Source organism: Bactrocera oleae, chromosome 5 (genome assembly GCF_042242935.1).
Source record: "Bactrocera oleae isolate idBacOlea1 chromosome 5, idBacOlea1, whole genome shotgun sequence".
Classification (NCBI taxonomy): domain Eukaryota; kingdom Metazoa; phylum Arthropoda; class Insecta; order Diptera; family Tephritidae; genus Bactrocera; species Bactrocera oleae.
The window spans coordinates 39,645,345-39,661,228 of NC_091539.1; the positions used below are offsets into that span (position 1 = coordinate 39,645,345).

At 33.0% G+C, this 15,884-nt stretch overlaps 2 protein-coding genes across 3 annotated transcripts in view; one reads left to right on the forward strand and one right to left on the reverse strand.

Annotated features, from left to right (window-relative positions):
• dpr8 (defective proboscis extension response 8) overlaps nt 1-15,884 on the reverse strand; it is a 365,949-nt gene that overhangs the window by 203,163 nt on the left and 146,902 nt on the right. Inside the window, exon 2 of one of the 2 annotated variants that reach the window (XM_070110386.1) lies at nt 6,490-6,537. The exons of the other annotated variant lie outside the window; for it this stretch is intronic. The gene's annotated coding sequence lies outside the window, so the exon portion shown is untranslated. The remainder of the gene's footprint in view (nt 1-6,489; nt 6,538-15,884) is intronic. 2 annotated transcript variants of the gene reach the window in all.
• Nucleotides 6,723-7,821, forward strand: LOC106626515 (mitochondrial glutamate carrier 1). The gene has a single exon (XM_036366259.2). The coding sequence runs from the start codon at nt 6,822-6,824 to the stop codon at nt 7,737-7,739; it is 918 nt and encodes a 305-aa protein (XP_036222152.1). The 5' UTR covers nt 6,723-6,821; the 3' UTR covers nt 7,740-7,821.

The following is a 15,884-nucleotide window of genomic DNA, read 5'->3' on the forward strand; positions in this document are numbered from 1 at the left end:
AAGACATCGAAAAGGTTGATATGCGGAAAAATGTGTCGACAATGAAACAAAAAAAAAACAAAAAGAAAAGCCCTAAGTAAGATTGAATGCGTGCTTTCATGTGTATCCTCTTACAGGCACATGCCTAATACACACATACGCAGTTATATGTAGGTTTATATATGTGTTTGTAATGCCTGCTAGATTTGCACACATGTGTTAAGAGTTTTTGTGGCTGAGTGCCCACTCATGCTTTCTCTCCATGAAGTCCTACATAGACGCTCTTGTAGACCCTTCGATTGCAGGCAATAGACAGACAGAATACATAAAAACCTCTATTTATGGACCTTAGAACAAGAGAAGATCTGAAGAAATCACAAATCTGACACAAACTGCAGATAGTAAACATACACATACGTATATAACTATAAATACATAAGTAACAAATTGGTTACACGCCGGCAATTTGTTTGCGTATGTGTGCCTTTCCCTTTTTGTGCTTCTATTCCACAAGAACCACTTAAAATACCACAAAATTTTGTGCCAGAAATTCTGTGGAATCGAATAAATTAAAAAGGAAAAGTAAGAAGTAAGTAAAAGAAATAATTTTTTTAGAAATTTGAAAAAAACAGCTTAACTGAGTGTGGAAGCAAATAAGTAAGCTGTGAGAATCTTCCACACTAATATGCACACAAATGACTTTATGCTACACGAGTATGTATGTATGTATGTATATATTTTGTAGAATACCTACATTATCTGAATTATATGATATGATTGATGATAGACTTGTTTCACACAGACACTTTCCAGATTCACACACTACTACTCTTCTGCGAAAGGATATGGAACGTCAAATTAAATTACTTGCCTTCAGGGTACTATAAGATCCAAACCGAATTAACTAAATTTTCGAGATTCAACAGAAGAATAAAATATTATTGTATATAATATCCAAAATTTACATTCAAAGGCTTCGTCCGTGCAAAACATGGTTTTTTTAGTGCTCTTTGAGGAAAATTATTGTGACGATTTGAAAGATTTTAGAGTTATGGATTTTCAAAATTTCTACGCTCGAAAAAGTACCTTTAAACATTTGCGTACACGAAGAAAAGTATTTCATTATAAAAATAACTAGCCGACCTATTATGATGATGATATGTTATACCATACGTTAAATTTTAAATAAAAAATATTTTTTTTTTAATTATAACTATTTTTTGTATACATTTTTTTTTTTTGTTAAAAAAGGTACATTAAGGTCGTCAGTCACGACTGTATAAAATTAAGAATGGGCCGTTAAAAACTCCCTCCACAATAAATTTTAAATCTTCAAAATCCGCAAATATCGTGAACGAAAAAAATTTCTAGTAGAAGATAAAAATATTAAACCCACAAACTTGTTAACTTGAAAGTTTCAAATTAATTTTGAGGTTATGTGAATAAATTGTGAATATCTTTAAAAGTTTTACTTTTATTACCTACTTTTATCACAAAACTTGTAGTTTTCCCTTCCCTTTACTGACCTCAAATCGCCTTTAAATTATTTTTTCTTTCATTATTGTTATTTAATCTTGCTCCTCAAATAGGTTTCATCCTACCATCAGTTTTAGCACTTTTTACGATTTTCAAAGGCTTCAGCCCTGGCCTAATGACAAGTTGTAAAAAGTTATAGTGGGAAGTTTTTAAGATTTCTCAAAACAAGAAGTGATATTAAAAACCGAAAAAACATTAACATAACATTCCTTACAAAAATTTTGATCGGTCATTTTGGATGGCAGCAATTAGCGTCATTGCCTTAAGCAATAATCCATGTCAAATTTTTTTAAGATATTAATAATATTACAGCAATTTGAAGAAGTATCCAGGGTGTATTTGTTTATTCCCTAAGAAAACAAAAAATTATTATACGTGTTGTACATATACTTTATAAAGTGTGTGGTGCTAGTAAAAAATATGGAACCGATAAATTTAGATCTGAAAAAAAATTATAATAGTGTTGGCTATAGAAAGGAACATTGATCCCCGAAATCCTTTGAAAAGAAACCTAATGGAAGTAAATCTTGCCTATTTTATATAGAATATCAAACCTTCGCATTATTTTTCCGGAAACAGTTACTTAAAATTAATACAAATTATTAGTATTATTGTGCGCAATATGTTCATTGCTTAAGAACTAGGGTAGCATTGCTCATTTTTGCGTAAGAAACTCCCAAAGATGTGTACTAGTCAGATCTAACCACATAAGCGAGCACTACGTCTTCAGTTCTGAAAACTATCGATGGATGGGATGCTGGTTACAAATGTAAAAGTCTCATGTTTGTATTGAAAATAACAATTCTAATGTCGTTGTAAATATATTATCTAGAAGTATCAATTGTAAATCTGTATTGCCTCAAAAAATTTCGTTATATAAATTTAAAATCAAATAAAAAAATAAAAAACGAAAATCTTTGTTATATTATATTTGTATTCAAAATCACCACTCATAAACATACACACATAACAAAAAATTTCACTACCTCGTGTGGACAAATATGTATAGGTTTTTGATTTATGCTATACAAATAGAGATTCGCATTCTGTATTTGAAGAGCCGAAAAAATATTCCGCTTCATTGCGACTATTACAGGCGCAGACACTCAAACGGAATTTCCACTCAACAAAAATTGCTTTTTAACCACAACGCCACATACAAAACACACGAATGTACTCTATTGATTAATCTTAGGCCATACGTACTAACCGAAGTACACACGCAAACTACCTATTGCTGACGTTGCCACCTCTGCCGTTACCGCTGTCGGTAGGTGCTTCTGTTGGCATGCATTAAGTTCATCAAAGATTCACCTCAGTGAACCAATTTCCAGCACTTAAATGTGGCGCATAAATTTACCGCACAAACTGCCTATCAATAATGGTAGATGTGTGTATGTATGTGCATAAATTTTGTGCTTAAAATATTTGAGTGCATATATATTGATGGGTGCTTGTTCTGATAGATACGGAGCTGCCACCCACTTATTTTTCATTTGTGCTCCAGACAGGTAACCACTTCAAAAGTGATTTGAGAGAATGGAAAAGTATATCAAGTGGTAGCAGCAAATAGCTTCGTCAAAGTTGAATGAATGAAAGTGGCTTATTGAGAGCTTTGAACTCGCTAAAGTGGAGTGATGGCAGAGGAATTAAAATTTTATAGTGTGGCAGCAATGTTCGGCTATATGTAGGTGATAAGGATTGTAACTAAGTATAAATATATTCTAGACGTACTGTATGCCCTAAAAGATGTTGTAATAACTCCAAGGTACAAAAATACTCGATCGAAACAGTTGAGTTAGACAAATCAAATTTTCCTTACAAAGAGTGAAATAGTTCAACGAGACAACGTGGGAAAAAAGAAATAAAGCCGATAACAAAGTTTTTTGAGTAGGTTCACAGCTATTCACGTTGAAATTTACTCATCTGAATCCAAAATCTACCTGGAAATGTTCTTAAATCTAAAATTGAGTATAAAAAACGAGATGATCTTCCAGTTTGTTGTTACAGCACTAATTTTATTCAAACTAGTACCCACGGATACTGATATCATCAAGTTTTAAACGCGACGAAATGTAAGACTTCATGTCTTCCACCAAGGTATCTTTGGCAAGTCTAGAAATAAATATATATTTTTTAGGTGGAATAACTACTAAATTTTAACAGATGCTACTAAGTTATTAGGGGAGCCTCTGGAATTGTGAGGCACTTATTACTATTAGATAGAGCTTTTCGTGGGTATTTCATTTGGTTTGAATATTTTTGCTTCGCTACCACCAATTAAAATAATAATACAGGAAACATCTCTTTGTAAAATTTAATGTCCAGAACTTAAACTTAAAATATTCTAAACAACCAAAGCCAGAAGTATATACCTGAGAAAAACTCTTTTTCGTGTAATCTTGTATTAAATTATCAGTAAATAAAACGTATAAATAACATTCAAGGCAAATCGTAAGGACCACTGTAATAAGTAATAAACAATAACGAAGATAGGTATTTAGACAATTAAAATCCGAACCTCAAATATCCGCCTGCATATGAACGCATGATATTCACTAAATTGACTAGCGTTCGATAATAGGGATTATAGAAGGGATCGAGTGAATTTTGATACTCTGAACGAGCTGAGTTAATTTAGCCACGTCCCTTTGTATGTTTATACGTGAACTAGTTCCTCAGCTGTTAAAATATCGATTTCAAATTTTGAACACGTTCTTTCTCCTCAAGAAACTGCACATTTGTCGGAGCATGGCAGCTGCCATACAAACTTACTTATTGGAGTAAAGTGTTTGTATGGAAAATTTTTTAATTTGACGAGATATCTGCAATTTCGGAAGAATCTGTTCTGATCAAATCATTATATCATATAGCTGCCATACAAACTGACCGATCAGAATCAAGTTACTGTGTTCTAGATTCGGTGCAACCGAAATTAACGTTTTTTCTTTTTTATTTTTCCAAATGCATTATTTTTAAAACTAGCACCAGTTTTCCAGCACATAAAATAATTACTAAAATGATATTTCCTAACCTACTGCATAATAATATACATTAAAATATAGATGATTCGAAATAATTTCGAAGTCAAGCAAAAATTAATCAGATTTATAGATCATGATATTAATATATACTATGCAAATATATGTTAATATTTAATATAGTATGCTTACACGTCTAAATATACGTATCCTTGCACAGGATATGTATATGTATATATCACACGCGCCCAAATATGCCTTCCTCACTCATTGTCAGCGACAGTTGCTTCCAGCTGTCACACGTGAATGCTGCAAATGACACTTCTGTCATTGATTCATCAAAACGCTACACAACACCAGTATGCCACATGCATATATAATACGTATATAAAAATATAAATTCATCCTTCATAACTAAGATTATTACATATACCAACAAACTTGACAGCAATTTATTTTCGCACATCACGCCGCACTGTAGGCACAACACTTCATTTGTTTGCTTCGACGTTCGGTTCATTCACCGGGAAAATCTTATCACTTCGCTCATCCTCCGCCGTTTCAATTTCCTGACTTGTGCACAAGCCAACTTTATTACTACTACTTGTTGTTGTTGTTGTCTTGGCAAAGTGTTTATTAATAATGTGCAAGTAGCTGCTTCCGGCAAGGCAGGAACTTAATCGCACATACAAACACTTGTAGCAGAGTTACGGATGCGCACATACACGATAATTACTTATATATACTTGTATATATGTGGAGTGTGGCATAAGCAATGAGTGGCGCGCACTAATACTCTAACAGCATAATGGGTCTATGTTTATATTCGAGTGTATTATTAAACAGTGTATTCACCAACATCAACTGTCGACATTCGTTGTATTTCTGCATTTTCAATATCTTTCTATTATAATATTTGTATTTTTCTTGCCACGCACTCAACACTTGTCGCTTCTTTACGCCTACTCACGCCACTTTCATGAAGTTATTGCTAGTTTGAGCTGCTCTCCTGCTCATAACGGAAATACACGTGTATCGACTACATAAGAAACGTAATTTTGGCGACATAACACACATACACGTATCATAAAACTATTCCATCACTTGCCTATATACATATCCATACTTATACATTTGAGGCATCTACTTAATAACCAATTTTCGTTCACTAACTTTTACGTTGTGCCACAAACTACTACCGCTACACACACACACATGCACACATATGTATATTTGTAGGTATACAAGTGTGTTTTGCACAATTAACTGGCAACATATTGCCGACACAACATCATAATATTTTCGGCATCATTTGTTAAATGTTTGTCATAGCTGATACTTGGCGAAACTTTCGTGACTTACTAAAGAAAGTCGCGTACGTTTCAGCACATGACGTAACCTTAGTGCGTAGGCTCATGTTTACACGTATTTATACAACTTTAACACATATGTACTATGTGCAAATATAGGAAGTACCTAAGGTACTATACATAATATATACTTGTATATTTATGAGCAACTGCCTTGGGCAATGGGTTATGACTATGGATTAGTCAAGCGCAAATATATTAAGAACATAATGAAATCATCAAACCTCACATACTTTGGCCTTTTGCCAATACATTCACACTACAAATATATGTATGCATAATATTGATTCAAAAGAAAAATTAACTCCTAAATTGATTACGTGAGTGAAGCACATAATGCATTGCGATATTTATAAACGTATATATCAATAAAAACTGTATGCTTATGTTTTATTAAAATAATTATTTTTGAGCATAACTGTAATATTTGAAAAGGTTCCAAAGAGTAATTACAGTTTTTCTATACAAATCATCAAATAAAAAAAAAATTCAGGAAGGAAACGAAGCCAAGTGCAAATAATTAACAAAATAAACATAATATTGGTTGGTAATATTATAATATAGTGTTGTATTTATAATACGCGAAAAGTTTTGTAAATTAAAAATATTTAACTGTTAATTACCTTCAAATTTTGAACAGTAAGAGAGTTAATGTTTGTTGCTTTATCTTCCTGAAATATAAATGAAAAATACTTATTTTAGATAAAAATGATTGGTATTCAGGCAGAGAATTTTAATGTACAGAGAAGGCGCAAATGTTAAATATATTAAGGTAGCGTGCCGAAATCGACACAGGGTCTCCGACGTTTCCTTTTGGGCCCTGTTCAGCGTATAAGAAGTATAGAATAATTAGTGTTTTTCAATACAACCCTGAAACAAACACACATATGATTGTGTATTTGTAAACAAAAAACTTGTCAAAAAGAATATTGTGAAAAATATCATTGTTACACAAATGCCACAAGATTTTCAATTGCTGCCGAAGATCATCAATGGAGCCGTTGGCTCCATGACCGGTGTCGCCTGTGTCTATCCACTGGACTTTGTGAAGACGCGGCTGCAGAATCAGCAAATCGGACCGAATGGTGAGAAGCAATATGCCAGTATAGCAGATTGCTTTCGCCAATCCATACGCAACGAGGGCATACTCGGCATGTATCGCGGCATTAGTGTTATTTTTCTGCTCGTCAGCCCAGAGAAGGCTGTCAAACTTGCAGCTAATGACTATTTTCGCTTTCATTTAACGCATGCTGACGGCTCATTGCCTATGCCACAACAGATGCTAGCCGGTGCCGGAGCTGGTTGCTTCCAGGTGCTTGTCGCAACACCAATGGAGTTCATCAAGATCCAGCTACAAGATGCGGGACGTGTGGCCACAGAGGGTCGCGTAACGGAACGCATAACGGCCAGAAGTATATTTTTGAAAATGTATCGGGAACGTGGTATCATCGGTTTGTATCGCGGCATAGGGCCAACGGCCTTTCGCGATATATTATTTTCACTCATCTACTTTCCGCTCTTTGCCGGCTTGAATGATTTGGGACCGCGTAAAGCTAACTCGGAGGACGCTGTACCGTGGGTCTCATTTTTGGGTGGTTTAATTGCAGGTTGTACTTCTGCGTTTGTCGTAACGCCGTTCGATGTGGTGAAAACTCGTTTGCAAGCACTAAAAAAACGCGCCGGCGAACAAGAATTCCATGGCATTATGGATTGTTTTGTAAAAACTTGGCGAAATGAAGGTATTACGGCTCTATTCAAGGGTGGCCTGTGCCGTGTTATGGTCATCTCGCCCATGTATGGCATAGTACAGACAATTTACTTCTTGGGTGTGGGAGAGGCGATATGCGATAAACTATATAAAATGTTTAATTGAAATGTTCTATAAGAGCGATGTACAAAAATGTCAAAATCAAAGTTTTTGTTTTTGTTCGTAAATAAATCGTATATTAAATATATATCTGACCATATTTTTAGCACCTGCTTCTAGCATGTTATACTTGCGTTTTCCTCTTTTGCGTTTGAAAATCGCCTAGCTAGCAATTTTGTACACATATATTGAAATGTATAAATTGGTCTTCAAACTGACAAGTAAACGACAGCAAGCTATGTTTCCACATTTTTTTTTATAAAAATACTGTTTAACATATCTATGTAAGAATGTAATAAGATTTTAGCGGGAGCGATGGTACGGCAATAGAAGACGAGAACTGAGAAGACACTCACAGACCCCAAAGAAGGAAAATAAGTTTAATAAGGAGAGTCTGAATAATACTGAAGACTTTAAGAATGCTTCATCAAAAGTACTGGTGGCACTCAGATAATTATATATGAGATATGGTAACAATCACAAAGCACAATTCTTTATGAAATTATACGAGTTCTGAGCCGTAAGCAAATTCTGAGCAAATATTATTAAGTGATTACGACCGAAAATAGCTGACGCTACAAAAATATATAAGGATCGTATTAAACATATAAATAATAAATAGCAACTAAACGATTCAATGTATCAGTAACGGTAAAAAATTACATAAATTGCACATATTATCCTCAGATCTCATTAAAATTGTCGCTGAAAACTGATCGATATTGCATTATACAAACTTACCGATCAAAATCAAGTTCTGTATGTAAAAATGTTTTATTCGACAAGATATTTTCATGAAATTTGGCACGATTTATTATACAAGGCCACGCTAGAATCTTCAAACAAATTATTAAGATCCAATCCAAATTAATTTCTCTTATGGAAATCTTTTTTATTTGAAAATATATCTTTAAGAAATTTGGCATACATAAATTTCAAGGGAACGCCGTAATATTCGAATAAAGCCACTATACCATATAGCTGCCAAACTGACCGATAAAAATCATGTTCTTGTATGGAAATATTTTTATTTATGAAGGGTATTCCAGCTTCGGTGCAATCAAAGTTAACGTGTTTTCTTGCATTTTAACAAAGTTTAATTAATATTTCTTTCGATTTAACCTTTGATAAATATTCAAATAGGCTTAACTTTTTCTGAAGTGAGAGGAAACTAAATTGTGCTTATACCAAATGACGAAATGACAACCAATTTAAATGAAAAACGAATCATAGAAACGAATAGTTGTTGATATAAAATCAGAGAATATCGAATTCCATTAAATGATCACGCTCAATACCTAGGAATTTTTTCCTATATGCTGACGTTGATATATGCATACTGAATGATATTTAAGCTGTATATACATACGTGGGTCTCCATGATAAGCTTTAATAAACCTTTTACTGCCTTCTCAAACGATTTTCCTACATTTTTCACATTTTCTCACATTCAATCCTCACTCATAATAAAAGTAAACGTGCACTGCACGCGTAGTTAGCAACCGCCATTTACTACCTATACCCAATAGTTAACCATTGTTGGCAGCAATAAACCGTTATCGTTGTATATGGGTTGCAGTAAAAGTGTTATTGAGCAGTTTACATTTTTCAATTTCAACAAGTGCGTGATTTAAATAAATTACATACTAAGTTACCTGTTACGTGAATATAAATACACATACATATGTATACTATATACAAAAGCAATTCGTGAGCGGCGTACAAAACAAAATTTGAATTGCTCGTGATTAATTGCGTTGTGTCGTGTGTGCTAAACTTTAAGCCAAACTAAGCACAAATCACGAAAGTCAATTCAAATTTGTTGCCTACTAAGCCACACACGGGATATTGTAAATCCTTATGCATATAAGGGAGCTATATGAAATGTACAGTTTGATGAAGTTGAGTGGATATGAGTAGAGTGCAGTGCTCATTAGTGACTTTTGTGGCGGCACACATACATACCTACCTACATGTACATACACTCATGCGCATATACATATTTACACAGAATTCTTACGGCATGGCAGTTGCGTAAGCGACGCCGATAAATTATTGTATGTCGTTTATATGGATTCACTTAATTTAAATTGCTTACTACTACAAATGCAAAAAAATTTCCAATGCATGCAAAACTCATTTGTATTACTTCGCAAACGGGAAATGATGCATGATTTCATGAAAAATTACCCATATTAATTCAATGAAATTATTCTTTCACTTAAGTGTAAGCAAACATTTTGGAATTAATGTAAAACCATTTTTTGTCAATCCTTTAATTTTTTGAGCTTTTATTTGCTTATGCCTGAAACTAAAAAATGTTAAGGCATAAGGTGAACTTTATAAAGGTAAGTAGTCTATTAAAAGATATTTAGAAAATATATAAACGGGTATACTAAATTATATGTGTATCCGAGGATTTACTTCCTATTCATTTTAAAAACAATTGTTTCTAAAAGCACTAAAATTCTTTGAAAGTTGTTAAGAAAATTAATTGAATTAAAAAGTACTTCTTTCAATAATGTTAAACATATTATTTACATTACAGTATTATGAAAGTTGAAAACGATAAAATAAGAGGACTGTTAGAGTGCTAGGCTAGTTAAGAGACCTCAAAATTACTAACTTTGATAATTTGTTCTTTCAGGTGGTGTTAAAACCGTTTTTTTATACCCTGAAGAGAGTTTATTAAGTTAGCCTCGAAGTTTGTAAGACCTAGGAGAAATATTCGGAGACAATATTAAATCTATATATAAAAATGTTCAGCGTGACGAGCTGAGTCGATTTGTGCCATACATATCAAACAAACTTACCTATCAAAATCAAGCTCTTGTATAGAAACTTTTTTATTTGTGAAGGTTGTTATAGCTTAGATGCAACTGAGGTTAATGCTTTTCTTGTTTTATATTGACAAAATGGCGGTTATGCCAATCTTCGCAACAATTTTTTTCAAAAGGTTCAACACTTTTATTTATATTTAATTTCTTTTAGTTATAGTGATTCAGTCTGAAATCTGTAAACTTTTTTTATACCTTTTGATTCCAGCTTTTTATTTTAAAAATCTTTTTTTTTTAAATTTTTTAATTATAAAATATATTGTGAGTCTTTAATTTCGATTTGGGGGTTAAAAAACTATATTTTAAATTTTTTAATTCAAGATATTTAGAATTATACATAAGATTTTTAATTTTCAAAATTTCGAATTAAAATTTTGCAACTGTGTTATTAATTAAAATAAATGTAATGATAATTTACGACAACGCTCTTTGTTATACTTGATTATTGTAAGACCAGAAAGTAGATAACTTAATGGCTTTAACGATTCTAAAGTTATCAAAAATAAAAATATTTTTTAAATAAAATCTACCACCGGTTTTAAAAAGAAAATTAAGAGCATTACTTGTTAGGTAGCTCGATTTTGTGCTTGCCCAATTCTGGACTTAAAATTTAGACAGTGTTTTTTAAACCAGTTATTCTAGAGAACCGCGGAGTGATTCTTTATGTTTTTTATTTAATTTTTACTATTTTTAGTCAAAACAAAGTAAAAGTTTGTTTTAATATTCGCTATTAGGAATATAAGGAAATCTTTTTGTTTTTATCGGGTTTGAAAAAATTTAGAAACTACAAACATTATCATAACTATATATAAAATTTAATACTCTTCAAATAAAACTTTGATTTAACATTTAAGGAAACCAAACATTTATTCTAACCTAACACTAAGCACCAGTTTAACTTTTTCAGCTTTCATGCAAAACATTTAAGAACAGCGGAGCAAGCGTGAATTGACCAGGCAAGAGTGTTTTTCAATGCTTTGACAAAAATCTCTATTGACTTTTATAGCAGGCATGACATTTATAACGGAATAAATATGAACAGATTTTTATCGTTTTGCTACCTTTGATGTCTTCACCGCTGCAACTTGAGCACAAAGCAAGCCAAACGCTACAACTACATACGAGTATATGAGTATGTTTCAGTAAACTACTGCTGTATGAAAATCCAACAGCACATGCTGTTACTCATACGCCATGCCAACCGACTAGCATAAACAAATATGCATGCCATACATTTGTATGTAGCAGCGTTTCTGCTATTCACTTTTAGTATCCTCTGTTGATTTAGTTTTATTTCTTGCTTTTATAGCATAAATGGCATAAGTGTAGGTATGGCATCCATGTTATTATTTATACTCGTATATTGGCATTTATGCTAGGAACATATTGGTGGAAAACTTCAGCCAAACTTAATGCACACATACACATGTTAAGCTTTTGCTTGGATATATTTCCACTATGCACGTTATGTTCTTCCGTAAAGCATATAATGACGACATTTATGCGATATTAAATTTCATCAATCAAAGTCTTTTGCGCAAGGCGAGTAATGTTATACAAATATGAAAATATATACGAACATATGTATATATTTTGCAAGCGAGGATGTCATTTGCTCTTTCGAAACGTTTGTATGACACTCTTATGTGTATATTTCTTTGAATAGTATAAATATACTATATACTATATATTATGTATAAAAGTCATATTATACATATGTACGAGTACGAGTAAAAAAAAGGATATATGGAAGTATATAGATGTGTTTCCTCATAAACTTTAATGAAATTTAAAATTACTTATCTGCTAATTCTTGTTTTTTGAGCTATTGGCTTGAGTATACCAGGTTCCAGCTAATCTCTCCAAATAAATTCTAGAGAATGAAAGTTGTTTAGAGCTTGGAAAAAAAACTGTTTTTGTTTTAATTTCACTTATATTGGTGTGCTCGCCTGGTCAGAGCTCTTTGCTATAAAATGTGAGGAGATCTCGAAAGGAAACCTAGGCGGTATGCGCCCTTTGATCTCAAATGAATTATTTCAAGGTTTTTACTAAATTACTAGTCAACGAGTAGCCTTTGACTGAAAGTGACTGAAATTGATATTGGTCGCCGACACTAATTTGTTGTAGGCTCAAAACACTTCTTCGGTCCGTAAAGGTCTGGTGATCGATATGAGTAGCAGTATTCACAGCGGGTCAAGTGAAATCTCGCGTAACTTTTGGTGCGAAGATCAGCCCTGTGGCCTAACCTTACCTAACGTTTACACAATATGCAAGCATTTAAAGCGTTTGGATGAACTATTTCTTAACAATAAAAAAGCAAATAACTAAATAAACTAGGAACCACAATACTATACAGTATGTATATAGCATAACAAACTACCCAAGCGAGTGGAAAATGTAGAAAAATATGGCTCTGCTGAAACCTATTTATTACTTACATCTTTCACAAACATATAATTGTATATGCTTATTTTGTATTCTTATGCATATTAGGGTGCGGCAATTTTAATTACACAAAAAAATACTTGATAAGTAAAGTACATATTAAAATTATTTGGCTTAACTAAAAACACATTCGAGGTAGTGCCATATACATACATATTTCCGGAATAACTCCGCAAGGTCTAATTTCGGCAACTCTTTTACGGTAGTCAAGCTTCTCGGTGGGAGAATCATTAAACATGTTGTGCCTAAAAAACTTTCCATCAGAGTCTTATAATTATTTCTTCGGGACTTATATATATGTATTGCTCAATCAAGCCCTAATTTACCATCAATTAAGTTTATATCCTACAGAAGTTAGTTTTCAATTGAGTTTTCTTCTAGGCTTGAATATAGAGAAATATTTGCAATGTCCATTAGGAACAATTCTCATATAAGTGACCAAGCAAATTGATCTCTGGTGCACAGATTCACAGAAACAAAAATTGTTTGGAGTACGTAAATCAAAAATTTGTTTCCTTATTTTTATACTTCCAAATGTGTGACATGAAAGAGAATAAGGAAATCATCCTATAAAATTATTAATATGAAATGAAATAATCAAATTGATGAAATTTGGTATTGCGAGGTATTGACTTTCGAGTGCAAATGATCTGGGTAGAACTTAAAACAACTAACCGCAACGAGTTTCAAATAACAGACAAATAAATGTCTCTGTTGAAGAGTGTTTAAATATATTACTAAAATCTAAGCGAATCACATTAAATAACTCCATGCTTTTATATTATTGATCTCAAGTTGATGTCAGTGATCAAAAATCGTATTTAAAAGCTTTAGGAATTGAAAAGAGCCGTATCGTTAAGAATCGATCTGCTATTTATATGCAGATCTGGACTAACAATAATACCCTTCTCAGATCATCCCTAATAAATAATATTTGTAATATGTATAAGTAAGGAGCAGAGTCTCATGTCAATTAAGTAGTAGTTGCCAAGATGGCGTCAAATGAAGAATCATATGGCATAGAAAGGAGCGAAAGTTAACGAGGTGTGAAAGTATGCACCCACTCCAACACCCACATACCAAAACAACGAAAATTATATAAAAAGAAAAATGAAATTTCCCAATAGTGTAGTTGTAGTTGCAGAAGCGTGTGAATGAGTAAATTTAATAGTAGCTGGGTACCGTACGGTTCGGCAGTGTGCAACAAAATCCACTACGGAAATTGTATGCGTGACATAAATTCACGAGTTATAAACGCATTGGGTACAGGCGTTCGCTAACTCCCATGCCTCTCTCTCTCTCGCGCTTTCTCGTTGACTGACGCTAACTGTACTAACAGCAGCAGCAATATTGACTTCGGGCAACTGGAAAAAGTAAACTAAATAAAAAATTTGCTTGTTCAATTTACTTAGCTGTGTGCACACACTCCATTGTTGGCCACTATACACGTACTTATGTAAGCACACACACACATATACGCATTCACTTATATAGATTTACTTGCTTAATATTAAGAGCGTATAGCTGCTGCTGGCGTTTGGGTGCTGCGCCAGCTGTTGGACCATGGCACTAAGCCACATAATGACATTTGCCATTTTGTTGATATTTCGGGAAGCAGCACCCAGCAGTTGCCACTGCCACTAACGCTCAGTAAACACAAACAAGTGCACATAACACATGTTTATAAAATATATACGTTTGTATGTATATATAATAGACATACTTGGCTGGGCGTGAGGATATTGCATTATCGTGTTTTTGTCATCAGTAGTTTTACCCCAACTACCGATATGTATGTTTGCATACCCAGTATAAAATCTGCAAAAGCTGATAGTATTAATATACCTATGGCTAAAAAGTCAAATTAAATTTCATACAAACATATTTAAGGACATTATAGGTCCATATACAAGCTTCTATTTTCATCTCTGCTTTTCCAACTGATCTTAGCGCATCACTATAGATGTAACCTTAAAATATATCAGCCCAATTTTAACGAATACAGTATTAGTTTAAAGCTTTCAGAGAAGATGCTTCTCTTTTTAATAAATCTATTTTCTGAGCCATTTTTCCACTGGGTTGCAATTTCTTGGTAAAAATATACATATGTATGTAGTTATATTTACTTTTACTACAATACTAAAGTTGTTTACATAGGTGCCAATGATATTTTCACTTTTGTGCACTAATATGACCGAAAATAAATAATGCCCAACCTTCTATCATACGAAAAAAAACCAAGAAAAATACACGCACTTACTAAATAGCAAGGTCTTCCATTCCATAATGCAAATATGCTGCTCGTGACAGTTGAGTACACAAAAGGCCACATATCATATACTCATTCTTAACATACCAAAGAGCGACACGGGAAAGATAGGTATAGAAATCAGTGTCAAGAAATTAGAGTATATATTGCTTGTTATAATGGACTTAGATTTGTAGATATATTTTAAAATTCCCTAAAATTTAAGTGATTATCACCCTACGGTTACGCGATCCATGTCAGGTGAAACACAACTATGACTTTAACTGCCTTTGTCAGCACAAAATTGAGCTAAAAATGATTTAATTAGATAAGAAATAAGTAAAAATTGAGTAGGCCTGAAGAAATTTTGTACATATGATTAGGTACTACAAATGGGCGGAACCACACCATTGCCACGCCTACAAAAAGCAATAAACAAAAACTTATAAAGTGGTATAACTAAGCTTCATAATAAAATACCGCTGCACTATCCAAATCCTCTTTCGGTACCCTAAGTTTCCATTGTTCAAAAACCTAAATAATAACCTGCCAAATAAAAGAAGAGAAAGTCGATTACTCACACGGAAAAAGTTATTGCGGTTGGTTTTCGCAACGCTTGTT

Coding starts and splice junctions, on each gene's coding strand:
- LOC106626515 (XM_036366259.2), top strand. CDS start 6,822: ATGCCACAAGATTTTCAATTGCTGCCGAAGATCATCAATGGAGCCGTT.